A 14,301-nucleotide genomic window follows, 5' to 3' on the forward strand; every position below is an offset into this window, starting at 1 on the left:
CACAGCACAGGTGACTCCCTCAAAGAACTCCCAACAAACTGGTTAAACATGATTTTCCTTTCGCAAAACCATGTTGACTTTGCCTGATTGCCTTGAACTATCCAAGTGCCCTGCTGTAATATCTTTAATAATGGCTTCTAACATTCTCCCTTTGACAGATATTAGGCTAACTGCTCTGTAGTTATAGAAAGGATATTATTAAACTAGAAAGAGTGCAGAAAAGATTTACTAGGATGCTACTGGGACTTGATGGTTTGAGTTATAAGGAGAGGCTGGATAGACTGGGACTTTTTTCTCTGGAGCGTAGGAGGCTGAGGGGTGATCTTATAGAGGTCTATAAAATAATGAGGGGCACAGATCAGCTAGATAGTCAATATCTCTCCCCAAAGGTAGGAGAGTCTAAAACCAGAGGGCATAGGTTGGGTGAGAGTGGGAAGATATGAAAGTGTCCAGAGGGGCAATTCTTTCAGGGTGGTGAGTGTCTGGAACAAGCTACCAGAGGTAGTAGTAGAGGTGGGTATAATTTTGTCTTTTAAAAAGCATTTAGACAGTTACATGAGTACGATGGGTATAGAGGGAAATGGGCCAAATGTGGACAATTGGGATTAGCTTAGGGGTTTAAAAAAAAAGGGCGGCATGGACAAGTTGGGCTGAAGGACCTGTTTCCATGCTGTAAACCTCTGAGACTCTAGTTTCCTGCTTTCTGTCTCTCCCTTTTTGAATAAAGTTACATTTGTTATCTTCCAATCTAATGGAACCTTTCCCTAATCACAGGGATTTTGGAAAATTAAAACCAATCCATCGATTATCTCACTATTCACTGCTTTCAGGACCTGAGGATGAAGTCTACCCGGACCCAGGGATTTGTCAGCTGCAGCCCCGACAACTTGCTCAATGCCCCTACGCTGCTGATTATAATTTAGTCAGTTTCTCTCTCCCTCCCATTTCCTCAATTATAGCTGCTTCTGCAATGTTAACTTTTGATTTGATTTATTATTGTCACGTGTATTAGTATACAAGGAAGAGTATTGTTTCTTGCACGCTACACAGACAAAGCATACCGTTCATAGAGAAGGAAACAAGAGAGTGAAGAATGTAGTCATAGCTAGGGTGTCGAGAAAGATCAACTTAATGCAAGGTAGGTCCATTCAAAAGTCTAACAGCAGCAGGGAAGAAGCTGTTCTCGAGTCGGTTGGTACGTGACCTCCGGGTTTTGTATCTTCTTCCCGACAGAAGAAGGTGGAAGAGAGAATGTCCGGGGTGAGTGGGGTCCTTAATTATGCTGGCTGCTTTTCTGAGGCAGCAGGAAGTGTAGACAGTTTCAATGGATGGGAGGCTGGTTTGCGTGATGGACTGAGCTTCATTCACAACCTTTAGTAGTTTCTTGCAGTCTTGGGCAGAGCAGGAGCCATACCGAGCTGTGATACAACCAGAAAGAATGCTTTCTATGGCGCATCTGTAAAAGTTGGTGAGAGTCGTAGCTGACATGCCAAATTCCCTTAGTCTTTTCTATCCTCTATAGTGAAGACCAATGCAAAATAGCAGTCTAATTCATCTTGTTTCCTTATTTTCCATTCTCAATTCTCCAGACTCACTTTCAATAGGACTAATACTCACTTTGATAACTAATATCTTATTAAAATATTCACCATTTGAAGTTCCACATCAAGCACCCACTATGGAGCAAGGCAAGGATGCAATCTCCAGGAATGACCTCAGAAAGTACTTGGATGAGTGGCTGGCATCATTCTGTATATCATAGGCCAATCTGGCCAACTCAGCCATCGTGTCACAGCAACAAAGCATACTCCCAGCCAGAAACTCCTCCCCAAGGCCAGAGACTCCTCCCCCTGTGATGCCCCTCCCCCATATCGGCTTTGCTCTGAGATTAGGCTTCATAGGATCAGAGAATCCTACAGTGCTGAAGGAGACCATTCGGCCCATTGAGTCTGCACCGACCACAGCCCCACCCAGGTTCTATCCCCATAACCCCATGCATTTACCCTAGCTAGTCCTCCTGATACTAAAGGGCAATTTAACATGGCCAGTCCACCTAACCTGAACATCTTTGGACTGTGTCAGAATGTCAGACACACCCACCTGAAACATTTCTGCAGTGAGTCTGTCCATGACTGATGAACAGAGAGAATGACAGTGTGTTGAAGCTTTCTGACCCCAGTTTTCTGTTATAGATTATAATAGCCTGTTCTAGAAATTGATTCATTAGGTCTGGGCTCCATGAACATTTCTGGGGGATGTGTCGTGATACTACATAAATACAAGTTTGATTTTTTTTTGGATAATAAGTGATGATCGAATGATAAAACCATTCGGCCCATCAAACCTGTGCCAGAAACAGGTGCAGAAACCTGCAAGGTGCTCGTAATCCTTCAGCCCGGTCTTTTTCCAGATTAACATTGAGAGGACAAAAGCCATTGGCCATCCGAGCCTGCCACTGATTCCATTCCCTTTTCACTGACTGGGAACCTCCCTGAGACCTCCTTGTCTCAGAGGCCCATTCAACCTCAAACTGAGATTCAGATCCATACCTCCAGCATCTCGGACATCCCTTCAGCTCAGCCTCCCTGCTCCTGCTGCCAAACTAATCCCCCAGATTGCACTGCTCCAGCTCCACTCTCGGGTTCTCTGTGGGCCTTTCTTATCTGGCAATCCGGAGGGTTCAATCTTATGGAGAAAGATAAAATTCTGATCCAGGGGTTTGACAGAGTAGACACTGGCTGGAGAGCTTAGAGCTATCGTCTTGGTCGATCGTTTAGGACTGAGACGAAGAGGAATTTCTTCACTCAAAGGGTTGTGAATCTTTGGAATGTTCTTTCAGAGGGTTGTGGACACTCAGCCCCGAATACATTCAGCGCAGAGGTTGGTAGGATTTTGTGAATTGATGAGTATGGGGCTGGGTTTGGAAGATGGAGCAGATACAGAATTCAGACATTGTTGTTCTGAATGGTGGAGTTAGCTCATTATTGCTCCTTCCTGCTTCGATTTCTGACCTCACTTTCCTGCTCTCTGCTTAAGTTTCCAAATCTCAGTCTGAGTCTTGAATCTGTTGTTGGGGGTACCCCTTCTCCCATGCCTCGACCCTGTGTGTCCTCACTGCAAGGCTGCACAATATACTGACAGGCTCCCTTCCTGAGAGCTGTGAATCCCTGTGAATCCCGCTGAGGATCCCACTGCGAATCCCCCTGTGAATCCATGTGGATCCTACTGTGATTCCCGCTGTGATTCCCGCTGTGATTCCCGCTGTGATTCCCGCTGTGATTCCCGCTGCGATATCCGCTGCGATTCCCGCCGTGAATCCCGCCGCGAATCCCGCCACGAATCCCGCCGCGAATCCTGCCGTGAATTCCGCTGCGAATCCCTTTGTGAATCCCGCCGCGAATCCCTTTGTGAATCCCGCCGCGAATCCCTTTGTGAATCCCGCCGCGAATCCTGCCGTGAATCCCGCCGCGAATCCCTTTGTGAATCCCGCCGCGAATCCCTTTGTGAATCCCGCCGCGAATCCCGCCATGAATCCTGCCGCGAATCCCGCTGTGAATCCCTTTGTGTGCAATTACTGTGGATCCAGTAAACTGGGATAAGCCCAGGACAGATACTGAAGGGATGTGGGGAAGGCCCATCCTATTTATACAGTAAATGATAGAACCCTTAGGAGTATTGACAGGCAGAGAGATCTGGGCGTACATGTCACCAATCACTGAAAGTGGCAATGCAGGTGGAGAAGGTAGTCAAGAAGGCAGACGGCATGCTTGCCTTCATCGGTCGGGGCACTTAGTATAAAAATTTTCAGGTCATGCTGCAGCTGTACAGAACCTTAGTTAGGCCTCATTGAGAATATAGTGTTCAATTCTGGTCGCCACACTACCAGAAGGATGTGGAGGCTTTGGAGAGGGTACAGAAAAGATTTATCAGGATGTTGCCTGGCATGGAGGGCATTAGCTATGAGGAGAGGTTGGATAAACTTGGTTTGTTCTCACTGGAATGACGGAGGTTGAGGGGTGACCTGATAGAGGTTTACAAGATTATGAGTGGCATGGACAGAGTGGATAGTCAGATGCTCGTTCCTAGGGTAGAAAAGTAAAGCACTTGGGGACACAGGTTTAAGGTGTGTGGGGAAAAGTTTAGAGGAGATGTGCGAGACAGGTTTTTTTTACACAGAGGGTGGTGAATGTCTGGAACGCGCTGCCCAGGGAGGTGGGAACAGGTACGATAGTGGCATTTAAGGGGCAACTAGACGAATACATGAATAGGATGGGAATGGAAGGATACGGACTCCGGAAGTGCATACGGTTTTAGTTTAGGCAGGCATCGTGATCGGTGCAGGCTTGGAGGGCCGAAGGGCCTGTTCCTGTGCTGTCTTTGGATCAGTTTCTCTAGATTCGGATCACGGCCGGAGTGTCAAATGCTTCGTTATCCAAACACACGCTCTGCTGAATGTTTCTCTGATTGGTGGTTTATGAGTGCAGCGAGTTCCAAACAGGAACATTGAATGGTCAGGGCAGTGAGTGCCACAGCCTCAATGTGGGAGCCTCAGGCACACAGGTGTGAATGCTAGCGGGTCACTGATAGCACCTGGCACAGGGTCGATGCCACTATTTCCCCACGCCCCATTAAACCCTGCCTCACCTGCCCTCCGATTCCTCACAAAAAAACCACCCAGAACGGGAGCTCTGACAATCCCACTTCATCATCAGCATTCCACATCGTATCTCCCTAATCCATCTACATCCTGGCATTCAGTGCACCGTCTGTATCAGGAGAGCAGCAGGAGGCAACATCCAAATACCAGGGATGGCCAGAACGCAACACAGTCTGAAGCAGAAACTGAACAAACTGAATTAAAATAAACCCCAATTGAGAGCAGTTGTTTTCAGGTCTCACCACCAGGAGACGCTATATCATCATAAATAGATCCACACATGCAGCAGACACCATATCAAACTGTACTGTCCCAAACAGGCCCAGGACAGGTACAGCACGGGGTTAGATACAGAGTAAAGCTCCCTCTACACTGTCCCCCATCAAACACTCCCAGGAGAGGTACAGCACGGGGTTAGATACAGAGTAAAGCTCCCTCTACACTCTCCCCCATCAAACACTCCCAGGGCAGGTATAGCACGGGGTTAGATACAGAGTAAAGCTCCCTCTACACTGTCCCCATCAAACACTCCCAGGGCAGGTACAGCACGGGGTTAGATACAGAGTAAAGCTCCCTCTACACTGTCCCCATCAAACACTCCCAGGACAGGTACAGCACGGGGTTAGATACAGAGTAAAGCTCCCTCTACACTGTCCCCATCAAACACTCCCAGGACAGGTACAGCACGGGGTTAGATACAGAGTAAAGCTCCCTCTACACTGTCCCCATCAAACACTCCCAGGACAGGTACAGCACGGGGTTAGATACAGAGTAAAGCTCCCTCTACACTGTCCCTATCAAACACTCCCAGGATATATAACAAGCTCTGGAAATAGTTCTTCAATCTTGACAGGCCTCGCCCGAATGAAAATGGAAAAGTAATTGAAGTTTACCAAGATCAGCAGCTCGGGAAGTCAGAGCCAATGAAGCAGGTTGTGAAGTGTAGACTCTGCCAGCTATTGAGCGATTGTAAGGCTGGTATTGACTATGACTCTGATTCAATGTCCGGTGCAGGTCACAGAACTTCGAGATAGACTAACAGCGAAAGAGGCTTCGTTGCTGCATCTGAGGGAACCGGAGAGGTACAAGGAGTTTGATACTCGACAACACTCGCTCATCCAGTCCCTGAACCATCGCCTGAGGCACACCCAGGAATTGCCAGGCACTGTGGCCAGACCAAGATCCCCAGCAAACTGCAGCATCCATCACCTCCAGGATGAGAACACAGAGCTGAGAGAGAGGATCTCTGAACTGGAGGAAAGACTCAGGTGCTGACTCTCACTGGGGTACAGGGTCCCCCTCCTCTCCTGAAGGTGCTGACTTTCACTGGGGTACAGGTTCCCCATCTCTCCTGAAGGTGCTGACTCTCACTGGGGTACAGGGTCCCCCTCCTCTCCTGAAGGTGCTGACTCTCACTGGGGTACAGGTTCCCCTCCTCTCCTGAAGGTGCTGACTCTCACTGGGATTCAGGTCCCCTCCTTTAAGTTTAAATTTTAAGTTTAATTTTATTTATTAGTGTTACAAGTAGGCTTACATTAACGCTACAATGAAGTTACTATGAAAGTCCCCTAGTCACTACACTCCGGCGCCTGTTTGGGTACACTGAGGGAGAATAGAGCATGGCCAATGCACCTAACCTGCACATTTTTGGACTGTGGGAGGAAATCGGAGCACCCGGAGAAAACCCACGCACACACAGGGAGAACGTGCAAACTGCACACAGGGTCCCTGGTGCTGTGAGGCAACAGTGCTAACCACTGTGCCATCGTGCCACCCCCATCCCCCATAGCTCATTGAAAGTGGAGTCACAGGTGGACAGAGTGGTGAAGAAGGCATTTGGCATGCTTGGTTTCATTGGTCAGAACATTGAATACAGGAGTTGGGACGTCTTGTTGAAGTTGTACAAGACATTGGTAAGGCAACGCTTGGAATACTGTGTACAGTTCTGGTCACCCTATTATAGAAAGGATATCATTAAACTAGAAAGAGTGCAGAAAAGATTTACTAGGATGCTACTGGGACTTGATGTTTTGAGTTATAAGGAGAGGCTGGATAGACTGGGACTTTTTTTCTCTGGAGCGTAGGAGGCTGAGGGGTGACCTTATAGAGGTCTATAAAATAATGAGGGGCACAGATCAGCTAGATAGTCAATATCCTTTCCCAAAGGTAGGGGAGTCTAAAACTAGAGGGCATAGGTTTATGGTGAGAGGGGAGAGATGCAAAAGGGTCCAGAGGGGCAATTTTTTTCACACAGAGGGTGGTGAGTGTCTGGAACGAGCTGCCAGAGGTAGTAGTAGAGGCGGGTACAATTTTGTCTTTTAAAAAGCATTTTGCCAGTTACATGGATGGCATGGTGGCAGAGTGGTTAGCACTGCTGCCTCACAGCGTCAGGGACCTGGGTTCAATTCCAATCTTGGGTCACTGCCTGTGTGGAGTTTGCACGTTCTCCCCATGTCTGCGTGCGTTTCCTCCGGGTACTCTGGTTTCCTCCCACAGTCCGAAAGACGTGCTGGTTAGGGTGCATTGGCTGTGCTAAATTCTCCCTCAGTGTGCCCGAACAGGTGCCGGAGTGTGGTGACTAGGGGATTTTCACAGTAACTTCATTGCAGTGTTAATGTCAGCCTACTTGTGACTAATAAATAAACTTTACTTTATGGGTAAGATGGGTATAGAGGGAAATGGGCCAAACGCGGGCAATTGGGACGAGCTTAGTGGTAAAAACTGGGTGGCATTTACAAGTTGGGCCAAAGGGCCTGTTTCCATGCTATAAACCTCTATGACTCTATAATTCCTAGAGAAAACCCACACGGACACGGAGAAGGTGCACACTCTGCACAGACAGTGACCCAAACCGGGAATCGAGCCCATGTCCCTGGAGCTGAGGCAGCAACGCTAATCATTGTGCCACCCTGGTCCCCTCCTCTCCGGAAGGTGCTGACTCTCACTGGGGTACAGGGTCCCCTCCTCTCCTGAAGGTGCTGACTCTCACTGGGGTACAGGGTCCCCTCCTCTCCTGAAGGTGCTGACTCTCACTGGGGTACAGGGTCCCCTCCTCTCCTGAAGGTGCTGACTCTCACTGGGGTACAGGGTCCCCTCCTCTCCTGAAGGTGCTGACTCTCACTGGGGTACAGGGTCCCCCTCCTCTCCTGAAGGTGCTGACTCTCACTGGGGTACAGGGTCCCCCTCCTCTCCTGAAGGTGCTGACTCTCACTGGGGTACAGGGTCCCCTCCTCTCCTGAAGGTGCTGACTCTCACTGGGGTACAGGGTCCCCTCCTCTCCTGAAGGTGCTGACTCTCACTGGGGTACAGGGTCCCCTCCTCTCCTGAAGGTGCTGACTCTCACTGGGGTACAGGGTCCCCTCCTCTCCTGAAGGTGCTGACTCTCACTGGGGTACAGGTCCCCCTCCTCTCCTGAAGGTGCTGACTCTCACTGGGGTACAGGGTCCCCTCCTCTCCTGAAGGTGCTGACTCTCACTGGGGTACAGGGTCCCCTCCTCTCCTGAAGGTGCTGACTCTCACTGGGGTACAGGTCCTCTCTTGTTGGCCCACAAGCTGTGCTGGAAAAGCACTTACTCTCTGGATCAGGTAACTATCTGATCCATTTCACTTCCTGTCTTCCTGGGCACTGTGGGGGAATGGTTCAGAGCTTTGAACTGCTCCTTGCTCCCTCACATCCTCTCCTGCTCCTTGCTCCCTCACATCCTCTCCTGCTGCTTGCTCCCTCACATCCTCTCCTGCTCCTTGCTCCCTCACATCCTCTCCTGCTCCTTCCTCCCTCACATCCTCTCCTGCTCCTTCCTCCCTCACATCCTCTCCTGCTCCTTGCTCCCTCACATCCTCTCCTGCTCCTTCCTCCCTCACATCCTCTCCTGCTCCTTGCTCCCTCACATCCTCTCCTGCTCCTTGCTCCCTCACATCCTCTCCTGCCTCTCACAGGGGTTTGATATCGAGTTCAGGGTGTTGGGATCAGTGAGGTTCAAGTGTGGGATAGGAATTTGGTCACTGGCGTTCTGGGAAGGAGAGGGCATGTGTTCTGAGCCCTAGTGCCAGTGTGTATGGTGGGCATGGCCCACAATGTGACACAGTTGCTGGTTACCCCCACAGGCTGCACCTGAGAGAGAGGGAGCAGAGTGAGCAGATGGCAGTGAGTATGGAGAAGAGGTTGACCACAGGCATCGAGAAACTGGCCCGCGGCCTGAACACTGACACCGAGGGCCAGCGAGATCCACTTGACTACCTGGCCAGCAAGGTAAGATGGGGAGTTTAGTGCAGTGATATAAAGTGTGTCAGCCTCTCTCAGAGCGATCACTGTCAGGAATAGGAGGAGGCCCTTCAGCCCCTCAGTTCTGTCGCATTGGAACAAGTCCAATGAAGTGGGGGAGGAAGTTGGCCTTCCTCCATTACTCCTTAGGGATGGAGCGGGATTTCCAAGCTAGCATGCTGTTGCTCCCTCGATTGAGATGCTGCCTTCCCCCCCCTGCCCCCCACCATCACACCCCGCTTCCCACTGCTTGGGGTCCCAAATGGAACCCCCTCCCCATGTTCCCACGAGCAGATACAGACTCCTTCCTTGTGGCGGTGATTTGACTTTCACCCTGTCAAAAAATTCCAAGCAGACCATAAAGCACCAGCAAAACCCAACCACATTCTGTCTACCCTCACCCTCCGCCTACCCCATCCCCCTCTCCCCCCCTCACCATCTTCCCCCTTACCCATCCCACTCCCCCCACCCCCACCCCCCCCTTCCCCCTCCCCACACCACCCCACACCCGCCCCTGGATCTGAAATCCAGCTGCTGCCAATCCTGGGGCCCTGGGTGTGAGTCAAAAACTTGGTAAAAGTCAATAAAACATGACGACAATGTTGAGTTTGTTAGATTCTGAGATTCACGTTGCTTTAACAACAACAACTTGCATTTATATAGTGCCATTAATGTAGTAAAACATCCCGGGGTTCTTTATGCTGGTTACTGTAATCTTGCTGGAGTGGCACTGCACGCAATGTGAGTGTCTCCGCTCCCAGTACTTTGCCAATGATCTTTTCCTGACTCTGTCTATATGGCTGCTTCCTGTGCCCGGACCTGTCTTGTTTTGAACGAATGTGGATGTTCTCCGGGTCTAGGCCTCCGAGCTGTTCCAGGAACATCTCCTGTGGGAGGCAAGGATAGCCACGCTGGAGGAAACGTTGGCCAATCAGGAGCTGGAGTTCAGGGCTGGTCGGCAAACCCTGATGAAGCTTGTCTCAGACGCGGGTAAAGCCCAGCAGACAGCAGCCTCCTACAGTGAGGACATGAAAACCACTAGAAAGGTACTCAACACTTTAAAATAATCCTTTTACATCCAATGATTCAGGGTACAGCAGAAACAGGCCATTTGGTCAACAGGTCTACATCAGTGCTGATGTTCCACACAATCCTCCTCCACAATCTACCCTGTCAACATATCCTTCTAATCCCGCCTCTCAAATCCTCTTATCCAGTATCCCTTACATGGATCTCTGCTATTCACCTTAACTATTCCTGAGGTAACAAATTCCACATTCTCCTGAATCCCTGATTGGCTTTACCAGTGACTGTCTTATGAGGTCACGTACCGACTGACTCAAGGACAGCTTCTTCCCTGCTGCTGTCAGACTTTTGAATGGACTTACCTCGCATTAAGTTGATCTTTCTCTACACCCTAGCTGTGACTGTAACACTACATTCTGCATCCTCTCCTTTCCTTCTCTATGAACGGTATGCTCTGTCTGTATAGCGTGCAAGAAACAATACTTTTCACTGTATACTAATACGTGTGACAATAATAAATCAAATCAAATTATATTCGTGTCCCCTGGTTTTTGACTCCCTCACATCTTCTCTGTATCTGCACTGTCAAATTCTTATGTTATCTTAATGACCTCGATTATGTCACCCTCCGTCTTTTCGTCTCTGGAGAAAACCCCCCAGCCTGTTCAATTTTTCCTGATTGATATGACCCCTCAATTCTAGCATCATAATCTCGGGGTGGAATTTTCTGCCCGTTCCCACCAGTGGGACTTTCCCATCCTGCTGCGGTGAATGGAGATTCGGCTTGTTGCTAAAATCTCCGTCTTCACTGCAGCGGGAACGTGGTGTGAACGGGCAGTAAGTTCGGAATGTGGCCGTCTCTGGCTAGGCCTGCATTTATTGCCCATTCCTAGTTACGCTTCAGGAGGTGGTGGTGAGCTGCATTCTTACATCTGAGTGGCTTGTTTGGCCATTTCAGTGGCCATTTAAGAGTCCATCACATTGAACAAAGAACAGGAGCAGGCCCTTTGGCCCACCAAGTCTGTGCCGACACAGACGCCTCTCTAATCTAATATTTTCTTGCCTCTATCTGGTCCATATCCCTCTATTCTCTGCCTATTCATGTATCTATCCAGATGCCTCTTGAACGTTGTTATAGAATCTGCTTCCACCACCTCCTCCGACAGCGCGTTCCAGGCATTCACCACCCTCTGTGTGAAAAACTTGCCCCTTACATCTCTTTTAAACTTTCCCCCTCTCACTCTCAACCTATGCTGTGGGTCTGGAGTTACATGTAGACCAGACCGGGTAAGGGTGGCAGATTTCCTTCCCTCAAGGAAATTCATGAACCAGATGGGTTTTTCCGACAATTGACAATGGTTTCATGGACGTCAGTAGATTCTTAATCCCGGATTTTTTTTTATTGAATTCAAATTCCACCATCTGCTGTGGTGGGATTCGAACCCGGGACTCTGGATTACTAGTCCAGCGACAGTATCACCAGAGTGCACTGGGCTTGTATTTTCACATGACATTTTATGAGTGAATAGAGATTGCCTTTTTGGAGCATGTTTCGAAGCTGAGAAACACGTTTATTTAACGAAAGGTAACTAAACAACGCCAAATAGTTCCATATTTACAATATAAATCTTTCCAAATGCCATCAAGATGAAAATCACATCAGAAATAAGCTAAACTTTTGTAAGTCACTTTTATATAACACACCTTTTTTTTGCTTAAATTTCTTACCAATGCCCAGAGGAGATAAAGATGAGGAAAAGGCCCATTAACCCTCGGAGACCCAGACTGACTGATTCCTTCCCTCAGAGAGTGTCAAACAAACTCTCTAATTCAGACAGAGAAGGTGTCCTGTGACATCCAAGACCCTGTGACTGATTCTTCCTGCTCCTCAGATGGTTTTGTGTCTGAATTTCGTCTGTTAATAGACCTCCACAGCACAGGAGGAGACTTGGGACAGTTGGCCCCTGCTGATTGTGTTGGCGATCTGGAAGAATGATCCAATTAGTCCCCTTCCCCGCTACATTTTTCTTTCTCAAACACTCCCCTATCCCTTTTGAAAAGCTATTGTGGATTCTGCTTCCTCCACTGTTTGTACTCTCCCTATCCCAACAACTCTGTGTAAGAAATAGTTTGACTGCTCCTGTGCTGTGATGTAATTCCTTCCAGCCTCTCCCTACACCCCTTTGCTAATGATCTAATCTCCATAAAGAAAGACTGCATTTATGTAGCACCCCTCATGACCTCCACAGCCAGCACAGTAAGGTGCAGTTACTGTGGTATGATGAGAAGCTCAGTCAATTGGATCCGTGTTCTTTGCCGCTTAGATGATCACATTGAAACATACAAGATTCTGAAGGGGTTTGACAGGGCAAATACTGAGAGGCTGTTTCCCCAGACTGGGGTATCTGGAACCCAGGGGCACAGTCTCAGGATAAGGGGCTGATTATTTAGGACTGAGATGGGAGAAATTTATCCACTTAGAGGATTGTGAATCTTTGGAATTCTGTATCCCGGAAGGATATTTAAGACTCCAGGAGTAAGGTACAGAGGGATCAGGCAAGAAAGTGGAATTGGAGCCAAAGATCAGCCATGATTGGACTTAATTGTGAGCAGGCTTGATGGGCCGAATGGTCTACTCCTGCTCCTGTTTCGTACATTCTTATAATGTCGGAAATGCAGAGCCAGTTTCTGCACAGCAGGATCCCACAAACAGCAAAGTGATAATGACCGGATAATCGAGTGTTTCTTTTAACCATTGTTGATTGAGGGATGAATAATAATCTGGAGACAGGGATAACTCCCATTCCCTTCTTCAAATATTGCCCACCTGATAGAGGCCATGGGCTGACTTCTCACGGTGGCTCAGTGGTTAGAACTGCTGCCTCACAGCGCCAGGAACCCGGGTTCGATTCCCGGCTTGGGTCACTGTCTGTGTGGAGTTTGCACGTTCTCCTCGTGTCTGTGTGGGTTTACTCTGGGTGCTCCGGTTTCTTCCCACACTCCAAAGATGTGCGGGTTAGGTGGATTGGCCATGATAAATTGCTCCTTACTGTCAGGGGGACTAGCAGGGTAAATATGTGGGGTTACAGGAATAGGGCCTGGGTGGGATTTTAGCCGGTGCAGAGCGATGGGCTGAATGGCCTCCTTCTGCACTGTAGGGATTCTATGATTCTCACCTCCTGCACTGCGAGTGTCAGCCTGGGCTGTAGAGTGGGAGCTGAGCCATGAGTGACACTCGTTCTTTGTTTGTTTAGGAGAGGGATGAAGCTTTCCTCCTGAAGAAGAGGGTGGAGCAGGAGAATGCGCTGCTCCGTGAGAGGCTGGAGGACTGCCAGCGTGCGTTGGGCACCGCGTGCCAGGCACAGGCTCGCAACGAGAAACAAGTGAGTGACCTGGATGACCGGCTGCGCAGCACCACCTACCAAACACGAGCTGCTAACGTCTTACACCAGAGCCTCATTGACCAGATGGCCACCTTACTGAGCAATGGCTTTGTCAGTGTTCCTGCCACCGAGGAAGCCATCAAAAGCAAAGTGCAGGAACTCTCTGGGAATTACCAGACCCAAATATTTGTGAGTATCAACAGGTCAACATAAAGGATACATAGAATCTTGGAGAGGAGGGACAGAGCAGGAGAGGCCTTTCAGCCCATCATGCCTGCTTTAACTCTTTAGTAGACCAATTAGTCTCATTGCTCATCGCTTCTCGGCCTTTTGGCTAAGATCAAGTGTATCTGTTCTTATCAGTCCTGCACTTGGTCGAAATCATGAGGTTACACTGAGGCTTCATTTGAAGCAATTTATTAAAGCGGCACCTCGGCCTTTTGGCTAAGATGCAAGTAAGATCAAGCCTTGGAGAAGGTGAAATGCCTACTCCAATCAGCTTGGATCATGTAGATCAAGTCCAAGACAGGAAGTAGTGAGCCTGTCTTGTCAGCTTGGATCGGGAATGTCTCACTTGCTGAGACTTTGAATTGGACTTTGATTGGATTGAATTGGGTAGAAACAAAAAATTAGTCTCACTGCCATTCTCTTCCCCCATCACTCTGCAAACCTTCACCCCTCAAATATTTATCCATTTCTTTTGGAAGTTGCTATTGGATTTACTTTCACCCTCCTTCCAGGCATCGTGTTCCACATCATAAAAACCCAATGCTCCTTATCTCTGAATCCCTGTATATCTGAGTCTCCAGCTACAGAGGCTGCCTGCCACTGCAAACCCTTTCCTCTTATTTACTCAAACAAAACCCTTCATGATTTTGCAAACCTCCATTTGATCTTAACCGCCTCTGCTCTAAGGAGAACAGCCTCAGCTTAGGAACACTGGAAAATGGAGCAGGAGTGGATCATTCAGCCCC

General features: G+C 48.8%; 1 protein-coding gene and 1 pseudogene across 1 annotated transcript in view; both read left to right on the forward strand.

Moving 5' to 3' along the window:
- The window catches only part of LOC144506785 (coiled-coil domain-containing protein 170-like), a 74,499-nt gene that overhangs the window by 27,912 nt on the left and 32,286 nt on the right, over positions 1–14,301 (forward strand). Inside the window, exons 5-8 of the mRNA XM_078233144.1 lie at positions 5,672–5,925; positions 8,762–8,906; positions 9,779–9,964; positions 13,199–13,516. Coding sequence (XP_078089270.1) covers positions 5,672–5,925; positions 8,762–8,906; positions 9,779–9,964; positions 13,199–13,516 — 903 coding nt within the window. The remainder of the gene's footprint in view (positions 1–5,671; positions 5,926–8,761; positions 8,907–9,778; positions 9,965–13,198; positions 13,517–14,301) is intronic.
- Positions 13,642–13,769, forward strand: LOC144507404 (U2 spliceosomal RNA; annotated as a pseudogene).

This window comes from Mustelus asterias, chromosome 18 (genome assembly GCF_964213995.1).
Source record: "Mustelus asterias chromosome 18, sMusAst1.hap1.1, whole genome shotgun sequence".
Classification (NCBI taxonomy): Eukaryota; Metazoa; Chordata; class Chondrichthyes; order Carcharhiniformes; family Triakidae; genus Mustelus; species Mustelus asterias.